The sequence below is a fragment of the Astyanax mexicanus genome, chromosome 10 (genome assembly GCF_023375975.1).
Source record: "Astyanax mexicanus isolate ESR-SI-001 chromosome 10, AstMex3_surface, whole genome shotgun sequence".
NCBI classification, from domain to species: domain Eukaryota; kingdom Metazoa; phylum Chordata; class Actinopteri; order Characiformes; family Acestrorhamphidae; genus Astyanax; species Astyanax mexicanus.
In genome coordinates, this window is record NC_064417.1 from 45,428,611 (window position 1) to 45,440,695 (window position 12,085).

General features: G+C 36.9%; 1 protein-coding gene across 2 annotated transcripts in view; it reads right to left on the reverse strand.

Moving 5' to 3' along the window:
* Window positions 1–12,085, reverse strand: part of slc7a2 (solute carrier family 7 member 2) — a 34,424-nt gene that overhangs the window by 9,596 nt on the left and 12,743 nt on the right. Inside the window, exons 6-8 of one of the 2 annotated variants that reach the window (XM_022684216.2) lie at window positions 11,246–11,468; window positions 7,219–7,355; window positions 2,766–2,868 (exon numbers count right to left, since the gene is read on the reverse strand). In XM_022684216.2, the coding sequence (XP_022539937.1) occupies window positions 2,766–2,868; window positions 7,219–7,355; window positions 11,246–11,468 (463 nt within the window). Of the gene's footprint in view, window positions 1–2,765; window positions 2,869–7,218; window positions 7,356–7,620; window positions 7,761–11,245; window positions 11,469–12,085 lie in introns of both variants that reach the window. The other variant, XM_022684215.2, reaches the window with a different exon arrangement.

Consider the following 12,085-nt stretch of genomic DNA (forward strand, 5'->3'; position numbering starts at 1 on the left):
TACTATGACATTATTATGTCTTAAAGGATCCAAAGTCCAATACTATTCCAATATGATAAAATCATTAGTTCGAAATGCTTTATTTATTCTAAAATGTCTTGCAAAATATGTAAAATTTCAAGACTTTTGCTTTTTTTAAATGATAAAAATAGACATATCTATATATTTAAAATAAATGTGGTGCACGTTTAAGGTACACTCTTGAAATCTTAATGTCCATGCATGCTTTAATGCCCATGCATGCTTTATATTTTGAACCTGTACAGTTTCTTTTGCCGGCAGTGATGTTGCACAATTCTTACTGTAGCTAAAGCTGGAAACGATGAGTAATACACTAAAAATAAGTTAAAATAAACTCATTAATGTATTTAGCTCACTGTTGCTTGCTCAGTGAACAGGAGAGAAATATGTTTATGCTGCAACAAAAATATGAACCTACTCGTAAAACAGAACAGGCCAAAAGTCATGGGAAAGGAACTAGTATTGTGTCCCCTGGAATAACCCTGGATGTGATTTCTACCAGAGTTGCTTGTCTGTTGGCATGGATTCCACTCACTGCACTACACTGTCCACTGTTAGTGCTAGTTTACAGGATTGGTGCTCCCAAGACATCCCTTGAAGTAACGCTTAATGATAAAGTGTACATACAATTATCCCATGACTTTTGGCCTATATATATATATTTGGAGAAATAGTTTAACCCTAGTTGATTTAATCCTTGTGTGGTGTTCATATTTTTGTTACTCAATAACTTTGTTACTTGTATTTAATTCAGCAAAATTAATCAATTTCATATTAAAATGCTTTACACATGCTTGCTTCACCTAAACTGCAAGCAATATAAACAGCTTACATGGTTAATATTTGCCCTTTACCTTTCTTATGTTACATTTCTTTCAAAAAGTGCTACTCTTTTTTTTATTAGTTTTTTTAATAAAATGTAAAAGAAAATGAATTAAACTCAAGATATGAGTAGAAAATTTGTTTAGTTTCAAATTTACAAATGAAGCAATGTTTATTACCCTTGGCCAAACATACTGTATGTAATATAAATGGTTGGAGGGGGTGGGGGTGGGGGGGAGTGTACAGTATGTGTTTATGGAAAATGTGTTTTGATATATGTTTTTCACAAAAAATGAGCCAATGCCAATGAGTTTGAGTTAGAAAAAATATTTTTTTAGTATCATTTGATTAAAAATGAAAACGGGTCCTCTCACAGACCCGAACACTACACAAGGGTTAAGATATTATTATATTAATATGTTAATATTTAATTTTTGTTTGTTAGTAAAAAAAAAAAGCTTACATTTTTCTGTGATTAAATTTGATCTAAACTTTCCAAGGATTGGCTTGATTTAAAAAAAACGTTCATCAACAATTTTCCTTGTTTTTTTTCTTTCTTTTTTTTGTCATTACCTGAAACACTGAAACGAAGCTTGAATAGAAACGTAACTCGTTATGTATTATATTTATGTAATAAATGATTACATAACTTTATATAACGATAATTACAGTTCGTATTTATGATATAACATTTAAGTGGTAGTGCAAAGTGAAATTAATAACACCTCTAGGGGTTTTAAAGATAACAAATAAAGTAATTTAAACCTCTAAACATGTTTACGTGGTTTACTGGTGGCTGTTTGTGGGCTGGGGCAGGTTCAGGTAGGCAGACTCCAGGGTCTGGTGTTTGTTTTGTGGTGGGCTGAGCTGTAGCTCTATTAGTGAGCAGGTTTTCATGTTCAGAACGCAGAGACTGCATAACTCAGATAGCCTGTCCCGCTCGTACCTGCTGCTGCTGCTGCCGCCGCCGCCGCTGCTACTGAAAGGGCTCTTGGTGTCTGTGTACCAGAGGGGCGTGTTTTCAGGTCGACGCCCTACAGATTCTTAGAATTCCTGTTTGTTTGTACAGGGAGCGTTTTTACGACTTGGGGAAATGTAGCAGTAAGAGAAAGCAGAAAGCACACAGGCTTACACAATAGTTGTATTCAGTTGATTACATCATAGGCCTAATCCAATAAAATCACTGCAACATGGGGGCGTATCCTTCAGCCTGCCCAACGTTGTATAGCTACAGCGGCTCACAGGTTTGTTGAGCATGTGCGCCTATTAATATCAAATCAATTCAATAGATCACATAGAATTAATATATAAACTAGATACACTGAAAAACTTTTATATATTTCCTCTAAAATTGGTCTTAAATTTACTTTGCATGTGTATGTCTATTTATTTATTTGGTTTAAATTCTATAAAAGGGGGTCACAACTTAATGACCATGAGAAAATGTGGGTCCCGGACTGAGACCGGTAAAGAACCCCTGTTCTATGTGATAAATTGATAATAAAAGATCAATAAAATTCTATACAGCTCTGGAAAAAATTAAGAGAGCACTTCAGTTTCTGAATCAGTTTCTCTGATTTTGCTATTTCTAGGTTTATGTTTGAGTAAAATGAACATCATTGTTTTATTCTATAAACTACAGACAACATTGCTTCCAAATTCCAAATAAAAATATTGTCGTTTAGAGCATATATTTGCAGAAAATTAGAAATAGCTGGAATAACAAAAAGATGCAGAGCGTTCAGTCCTCAAATAATGCAAAGAAATCACATTTTAGGAGTTCAGAAATCAATATTTGATGGAATAACCCTGTTTTTTATCACAGTTTTCATGGATCTTGGCATGTTCTCCTCCACCAGTCTTACACACTGCTTTTGAATAACTTTACTGTTTTGCAGAGTGCAGTAAAATCACACACTTACCTGAGAATAAGAACACAAGCAGCTACTAGAGAGTACGCCAGCAGGGTTCCAATAGACATCATATCCACCAGGGCTTTCAGGTCAAAAATACAAGCCATGATAGCTGTGGGGTTGATTTACACACAGCATAATAAATTAGATAGAGAAATTTTACCTTATTGCAAAATAGAGAATGCTAAAATAGAAACGCTAAAAATAAAAACATAAAACACATATTTTTAATATAATATAATTGTAAAAAAACAGGGCCCAGTTTCCCAAAAGCATCTTAGCATTAGAACTGTCTTAACATGTAGAGAGAGAAAGAGAGTGCTCAGTGTGAAGCTCTCTTAAGTATCTAATAATCATCTTATTGCGAAGAATCGTTTGGGAAACCCGTCCCAGTTCAGCAAAAAACAATCGGTTTTTAATAGATTATTTTAACATAAAGAAAAAAATGCATCATTTAAAGCAGATTTTTAAAAATGCTATTTAAATGTTATTCAACATTTGTTGCATTGTCTCAAATAAAACAGATTCTTTGTAATAAAACATAAGTGTTATTTAAGGACAGGCAATTCACAAACTGTTCTTAAGAATGAATGTCTTCCTCAAACTCATTTACAGATTTTCAGATTCTGGCATTCACCAGTGTTTTCTTATCTGAAAAGTGTTTATGAAGACAGTGGGATCAGCCATTATAATATCAGAGCTGTGAGCAAGTCTGTGGTTTAAAACCATCATCATGAATCATCAATCTGCTGTTGACTTTTTGTCAGGAATTTTCTAGAGAACTAATTAAGAAACATTCTTAGAAAGATTTTGGTGAATCAGGTTCATTTTTCACAGGAACACAATACAAAACAGATTATCTCCACTTTTTAAAGCAGCAAATTAAAGACAGCAAGCCTTTAGATAATGAAAATCATAATCAGGGGTTTCAGAACAGTAAACTTGTATCACACAGCTTTAAGACAGACAATATGACACACACACACATGTACAGCTGATGATACAAAGAACAACATGCAAGAGTAATTTTTTTTCAGTTAGTCATTTTAAAACCTTTACTATTTCAGATTAATAAAAATTAATAAAATAAAAAAATATTAAATAAATTAAAAATAAATATGATTTTGCTGTACATTGTACCATTCATTTTTTAATGCATACATTAAAAAAGCTCTAAATAACTGAAGGTCTAAAATAAACTGAAGGTTTAAATCCATTTAAAATGTGTATATTATTTAAAAAGTAGTGTTAGTCATGTTGTCATTATTACACAATACATAAGCACTTACACTGTAAAACACTGATGCACTGATACACACAATTTACTTTATTTAAATGTGTGTATTTTCTTTTACATTATCAACAATTACTGCTAAAGTTAAATTGAAGTTAACTGAAGGTGAAGTGAATATCATAATTACTGTACTAATGTCAATTTTAATTACAATATTAGTCAAAGGTTTGGACACAAATGTTGGATTTTTCTGCATTGTAGATTAAGTCATCCAATATATGAACAAAATTTCTTAAACAAACCAGAATATGGTTTATATTTTAGATTCCACCACCTCTTGTTTAGAGGTTTTTCTCAGTCAGCTTTATGAGGTAGAGTCACCTGGAATTCAGGCTTTCAGTTAACAGCTGTGCTGAACTCATCAAGAGTTAATTACTTGAATTTCTTGTCTCTTAATGTGTTTGAGAGCATCAGTTGTAAAGTTGTGAAGAGGTAGAGTTACAGGTATACAGTGAATAGCTCTATTTGAGTAATGTTCTAATCCATATTATGAGAAGCAAGAGCTACTCAACTAAGGAATAAAATAATTTTAAGAAATGAAGGTCAGTCAATGTAAAACATTTGAAGAAATTTGAAAGTATTCTTAAGTGGAGTCAAAAAGATCATTAAAAACATTATGATGAAACTGGCTCTCATCAGGCCGCACCAGTTTATCAGAGTTACCAGCCTCAGAAACCGCAAGTTAACAACACCTCAGGTAAGAGCACCTAAATGCCTCACAGAGTATTTTGATTTGTTTAACACTTTATTTAAGTTACTACATGATTCCTTATCCATATTAATTTACAATGTAGAACAATATCAAAGGAGAGAGTGTGTATTCATTAAAAAGGACATTTAGAACATTAAATTCTATTCATAGTTATTATTAATAAACAGTCCCTAATAACATTGTTGTTTAACATCAGTTCTATAGTAAGACATTATCAGATTATAGAATCTAACACCACAGGCTGATCTAAAGACAGGATGGGAACTCAGTGGTGTTATAATGTAATAAACAGTTCCAGACATGCAGCATGACTCCAGTGCATTGATACAGGTGCCCAAACTTCCGCTCAGCAGGTCCTCACTGTACACTAATAAACTCTGAGTGATCATATATGGCCTCAACTCACGACAATCACAGTGGCCTCCTGAACCAGAGCTGCACCCCCTGAAATCCTCAGCCCGGGGCTTTATATCCACTCTAGCCTCCAGCCTACATCCAGCTGCGGACAGTCTTTCAACATGCACCGAACTCACCCCTGCTGCCATCAAAGCCTCCAATATCCACTGTTCTCTACAGCTGAGACTACATAGAACTGTATCCGACCCAAGTTCAGAACTGGCATGTTAAACTAATCTGATTCTATAGGAACAATCAACTCAAGGCTAGTGTAATACTGTCACTCTAACAAAGACGAACGCTGACTAAATTTTAATTTAGATAAAGTTAGATTTATTTAAAGACTAAGGATGCTTTCACACCTGCCTCGTTTGGTCCAGACTTTCAGACTTTTTAGTTTGGTCCGAACCAAAGCAGCAGGTGTGAAAGGGGCAGCGAACCACGGTCCAGACCAAAGGACCAGATTTTGGTCCGACCAAGAGAGGTGGTCTCGAGCCGGATCTTCTGAACCATGGTCCGGTTCTCCTGCAGTGTGAAAGCGCTTTTCTGGATGGTTCAAACTTTCTGACCAATTACGGAAAGCTGAGAAGGCGTTCCTCAGCAATGGCAGCAAAAGAAGAAAAATAACCAGAAATACAGGAAAAATGAGCCATGGATACAGTTGCTTCAGGACAAGCACGTTCGTTTGGCGAATTTGAACTAACCTAGAGAATTTAAACTAACCTTTGCCTGAATTTGCTGCTGCTGGCATAAAAACCTCAAAATTAATCTGTTTATTAATTTTATTCCTCATCCTGGAAAAGCTTCCCACTGAATGACCCACCCGCTGAATGATCAACACGCCAACGTCAGACGCACGTCCTTCTAAAACCAATCAGCATCAAGTTAAGGAAAACGCATCGATACGTAAGTGATGATGAAAGGATGTAGGAGTATCACACATGTAGGAGTATCTTTGGTGCGCTCTCTAAACTGCAGTGTGAAAACAAAAATAAGCAGACCAAATATATACAATGTAGCAAACACATGAACCTTGGTTCGGACCACGGTCCGGACTTTCAGGTGTGAAAGCAGCCTTAGAGAAAAAGATCCAAACCATTGACTAAAACTATAACTTGACTAAAAACATGAACACTTTGGTTCCATAATTTCACATTTTCTTCTTTTTTATTTTCATCCCTTTATGTTCACCCCAATTTACAAGGCCAACTACCCAAACCACCCATTAGGACTCCCCCTATCACTAGTAATGCTGGTGTTGTGCCGAATTCGGCACCCCTGCCAGGAAAAGCACCCCCTCTCGGAAGTGCGCATGTTCGTCTTCTTGGCTTTAACCTGTTTTTAGAGAATAAAAATAGCAAAGATGCTGTTATAAGCTACGCTGACTCCTAAGAAATAAGGAAAAATAGTCATGTCACCTGCAGCTTCTCCCGTGAGGGAGTGCTTTTTATGGTGGGGGTGCTGAATTCGGCAACATAGCAGTGCCGAAATCTGATTTCACTCTTTATCTTTCTGATTTAGCTCACTTTACCTCAGCGTTCCCAAATCCAAGCTGTCCAATCCAAACCTTTTATCTCCTCAGTCGTAGGCCTGATGCTAATGCTGCTAACAATGTTTAGAAGCTAACAGGTATGATTTAGCATGATGTACTTCACATTATGCTATTTGTTTTTCATTGTTCATGCAAGAATTATGAACTGAACTGTTCCATTAACTGTTTTTAAACATAATTTGGACCATTTCTGTTGGTCCATCGTTGATCCATAGAGCAAAGATTTAAAATCGGCTGTAAAAGAGCAAAACAGGTCACTTAATCGAGTTAAAGACTCCAACCTGTGTTGAATTAAATGGCTAAAAACAAGAAAAAGACAGGAATTCCCAAGACTAGCACCATCTAGATCATCTAGATTACTATCACCACCACCACCATCACCACCAGACCACAAGCATGCATCCACCACCACCATCACAAGCCCAAGCATGCACGGGCTACACCGCCACCCAGGCTAACACACAGGGAGACAGCAGGCCGTGCCAGGCCTCTCTCCCTTGGAGCTTACCCGCGGTAGTGCCCGCCGCCATGGTGGCAGCCACTGGTGACTGACGCTTATTCAGTTTGGAAAGAAACCTGAACAGTATGCCATCCCGCGCCATGGCAAACAGAATGCGGGGCAGCGGAAACATGCAGCCCAACAGGCTGGGGACAAAAAAGGGGTCATGGTTCAAACACAAGCATTTTAACAGTTTTAAACATATGAGAAACCACAGGCAACTGTGAACGAGCAGCTCATCGCCAAAATCAGGAACTGTGTTTAGATTAAACTGAAAATTATATTGATTTTTAGCTACTTTTTTAGCCAATTTTAAAAATAGCTCAATGATAACCTAAATATGAACCTTCACATTTGCCTGGTGGAACATGTAGCCAGTTTTACACAGCAAGTTTTACCCCCAGCTCTCACCTGCAACTACACCGGAGGTCATTGTGGCAATAACTGGGGTCTTCGTCTTAGGATTGATTCGGGCTAACACTTTGAAAAGCACCCCATCATCTGCCATAGCATAGATTACACGTGGCATTGGGAATATGGAGCCCAGCAGACTGCACAGGATGGAGCAGAGACATGCATTGGACCAACACGTTAGTCAGGAAACCCACCGCACCAGCCACCACAGAGCATTTCAATTACAGCAATTACAGTGCATGCTAAAGACCACATCCCTAAAATCACATCCTATGAATTATATTGGTTGGTGTGCATTGGTTATAATAGGGGTGGGAATCACAGGATGTCTTACAATACAATATTATCACGATAAATGTGATTCTGTGATACTCTATATCGATATCGCAAGACAATTCTCTACGATAATTCACAGCATCTGTGTTACTGACGAAGATAAAATACTCCTAAATAGGCAAATACCAGGAATTACTGATTTATTGGTGTCAGTTTCACAGAATTTTACAACCAATATTTGATTAGCGCCACCATGTGGAGTAATGATGCACTAGCTTTAGATTAAGGTCTAATTAGTGGGCGAGTCTTATACTGCATTTACATTGCTCAGTCGCGACAACGCACAGCGACATATCCCAATAAATTATCAATGAAAAACATTGGCTTTGTTTGGTGCATTATGGGTCTGATGCGTCGACTCCAGAGGATACAATGCGATGAAAAGTTCAATCGAGGTGAAAGTTGTGGAAATTAATTCTTCCAACGCAATGCATCTATCCAATCAGAGAGCAGGTGTTTGCCTGATACGTGTCCTCAGTGCAGTGTATGAAATCATTTATTTCCTCTTTCAATCCTTCCAGAGAAGCATGGAAGAAAGGCTAACCATTACAGTTTCAGGTTTTCCTGTCCTTTATGATCAATCCCTGCTGATTTACAGGGACTTGTAGAGATTGTTTCGGGTCTCTGGTGGGTTTTGAAAATATTAATATATAATTTAATTGGAACAGTTTGCTTTTGTTAGCCTATACGCAGCTCGCTAGACAGTGTTACGAAGCTAAATCAAACATTTATATTTATTAATATACAGTACATTTATATTCAATAGTTCATAGGAAATAAAACTTTTACAATTTCCCATCTATTAAAACAATTTAATTGGACGACGGAGGGAATGCCTTTGTAACGCCCACATGTGGCATGTTAGTGTGAGGGCAGTGTAAATTAAGCATTAGTGCGCCTCTGTTTCAATAAAAATATTGATATTTGATCTATTTGAAGTATTAATAATGAATTGCAAACATAATGAGTAAATAATATGATACATCGCCATATTGATATTTTGTTCCACCCCTATTGGTTAATATTGGTAGATAATTCAGATCTGGTCTTGATATATAACTAAGTGACATTTTAAGGATGTGGTCATGCAGTCTTGGTGTCTTTTTTTTGTTCCTGGGTCATCTTTGAAGGTCATGAATCATGACAGTTATCTCTCTGATATCTGTTTGTTAATAAAATAACAGAGTGTGAGAATACATTGGTTAGCAGATACCCAAACAACATGCTCATGTGAGGCCTGGTCTATGGCCATTCCAGCTGGGAACCAGAACGAGCCCCACAGATGTACAGTATGTCAGTAATGGGCCCCATCACGGTCAGTGATGGGACCAGGAGGGTTAAACATGGGCCCCATCTGGGTTGTACACTGCACATGGGGCCTAGTCCTGTCCAGAACCCATGTGAGATTAAAGTGGGGCCATTTGTGAAGCCCATTTGGGTCCCATTTGGATAAAAACACCTGTACAAACCCACTCAGAGCCCATGGAACCCACTTGGAAACCACCAAGCCCACATTCCATCTAAGTGAGCCCCACTTGAGCATGTTGGCTGGGATTGACCATTCTGGATATTAAAATCCAGTTGTTCTACAGCACAAGCTTTATTTTTTAAAGTTTAATCCACAACCAATGGTGCAGTGTATTTCAATCCTGGTCCTGGAAGCACCCTCATATTCACATTTTTGGGATTTCCATCAGATAATTGTACATTATACACCTTATAGCAGGGGTCGGCAATTAAGTTTGGCCACAGGTCAGATATTGTCCAAGCCATTACCTGTTGGGCCACAAAAAAAAATCTGTTTTGGAAGATGAAGTGTAATGGAATGGGGTGCTACAGACTAGTAGCTCTCCAGCCCAGAAGGTTGTTGAACCCAATTGAAGAACAGTTGATCTCAAAGCAGATAAACCCAAGAAGAAAGGAAAATAGTCTTTTGATGGTGAATCTTTAATGCCAACCATACTGTAGAAAATGTCTTACAAAAGCAAAACTAGAACTCTCTCTAAGGCACATCTAAAGGCAATCTGTCATTACTCTGCAAAGGCCAAAAATCTTGCAGGGTCACAACTACATTCCTTTAGAGATTATTTTCCATCATGCTCCTGGTGCAAATTTATGAGAAACTGTTGAACAATGGAGCTCAAACATAATCAGATTTCAGCCTCAGCTGCCCTTGGGTGTGCAGAGGATTTTTAAAGACTCAATTAATTTTAATCTGACAGTGTTAATTAGTTTGAGATGGCGAAATACAAAAAAAAAAGAGTTAGGTAGCCAATGTGGATTGCACACTACACTATCAGTCAGATCAGCGACAAGGGGTCAGAAGATCAGTCGATGTTCTCTGTGGACAGGAAATACACTCAACCTCTTTCTTTCAGAGCGAATCAATTTAGTTCTGAAGTTTACTGGCAATCACAACCAGGCAAACAATTCACAATAAAAAGTTTTTTACACTACATGCCATATTTTTGTCACGAGATATTTCACCACAAGTACGTCTTAATACACTTTTTTTCTTTTAAAATTGATGTTCTGTAAGAAGTAAGCAAAACAAGCTATTTAATTAGTTGATCGACTGGAAATATATACAGAACGGAAAATGAATATGGATGTGAAAATGGTTAATACTGGATTTAAAGTCCACAACAGGTCCTGATTTCAAATATAATAGATGTTTATCAGGGCTGTAAGGCGTCAGCCATCAATCAGTCAACCATCAGGTGATGTCTTTTAACCTTTACACATTAAGACTAAACCACTGACCAAGCCAGATCAATCAAATGGTTATTTTTTTAGGCAATTTCCAAAACAAGTTGAGGAAAAAAATGGAAAATTGGGCCTAAAATCATGTAGTATGAACCTGGCCTAAAATGTGCAGAGCAGGGTGCCTCCAGGACAAGGTTAAAGAAACACTGCGTTAGTGAATCTGATTTCACTCACCAGGAAACAAAGAAAGACACCAGACATGCTTTAATTTTTTGTTCTGAAAGAGATCTGAAACAACAACTCCAAGCCACACAAGGCCATGTATGTTTTTTACTCTTTCAAACAAACCACCACCAAAGAGTCATTCAAGCTTTTGAAGAATCAATCCACAATAGACCCAATTACAAACATAAGAATGGACAATTATATAAATATATTTCTATGTATTTCTAATTTCTAATTAATTAAATACACCTTACCTTAATAAACAGACCCATGAATTACGCTAAACACTATCAGTCCTGAAAGCATGTTTGCATTAAATACAGCATTAAGTACAAGTCTGAGGAAAGATAGTTACCTGGTTGATAGTGCACACAGTGAGCCCACTGCCACCACGTATTTAGCAGGTCCCCAGCCAACGTATTCAAAAGCCATAGGCAGTGGACTCTTCTCATCCAGGAGATAGTAAGGCATCATGAGAGTGAGGGCAGCAGACACGCCGAAGTAAGCCAAGAAGCATATCAGCAGGGAGGACACTATACCGATGGGGATTGCCCTCTGTGGATTTTTCACCTCCTCTCCTGATCAACAGAACATTTAAAATGATGTTTTTTGCAATGTTTTTTCACCAAGTCGTAAATGATTTATACAATCACTGACAAAAAATAATGCACAATGAATTGCTGCAAATCTTGTGCGAGGTGCACATTGAATTCTGCCGTGATTTGGGCAGCTGTGGTTTTAGGTTTTTTAGATACAATCCGGGTTAGCACCCGAACATCCCTTTCAGACAGCTTCCTCTTACAGTGTCCACAGTTAATCCTGTTGGATGTGGTATGTTTATTTATTTATTTATTTTTGCAGCAAGTAAGACTAAGTAACAAGCTTGAATATGTGGTTAAAATATCTATTTTGGTTTATCCTTGATCCCTTATCTTGTTAATTGTGCTGTTATTTTTTTATTGGTAAAAGAAGATGCATTACGTTATTGGGACAAAACAATACAAATAACACATTTTCAAGTTATTATAAAAACTGTGTTTTTTTGGAAATTATATGCCATGTATTAATACCTACAGAAATTAATACTAAAATAAATTAAATATTTGGCAGGTAAGCATTCATAAAGAATTTCAAAATTACTATTACTAAGTAGATAATAAAAGTAAAATAATAATTGTAAAATCTACTAAGAAAC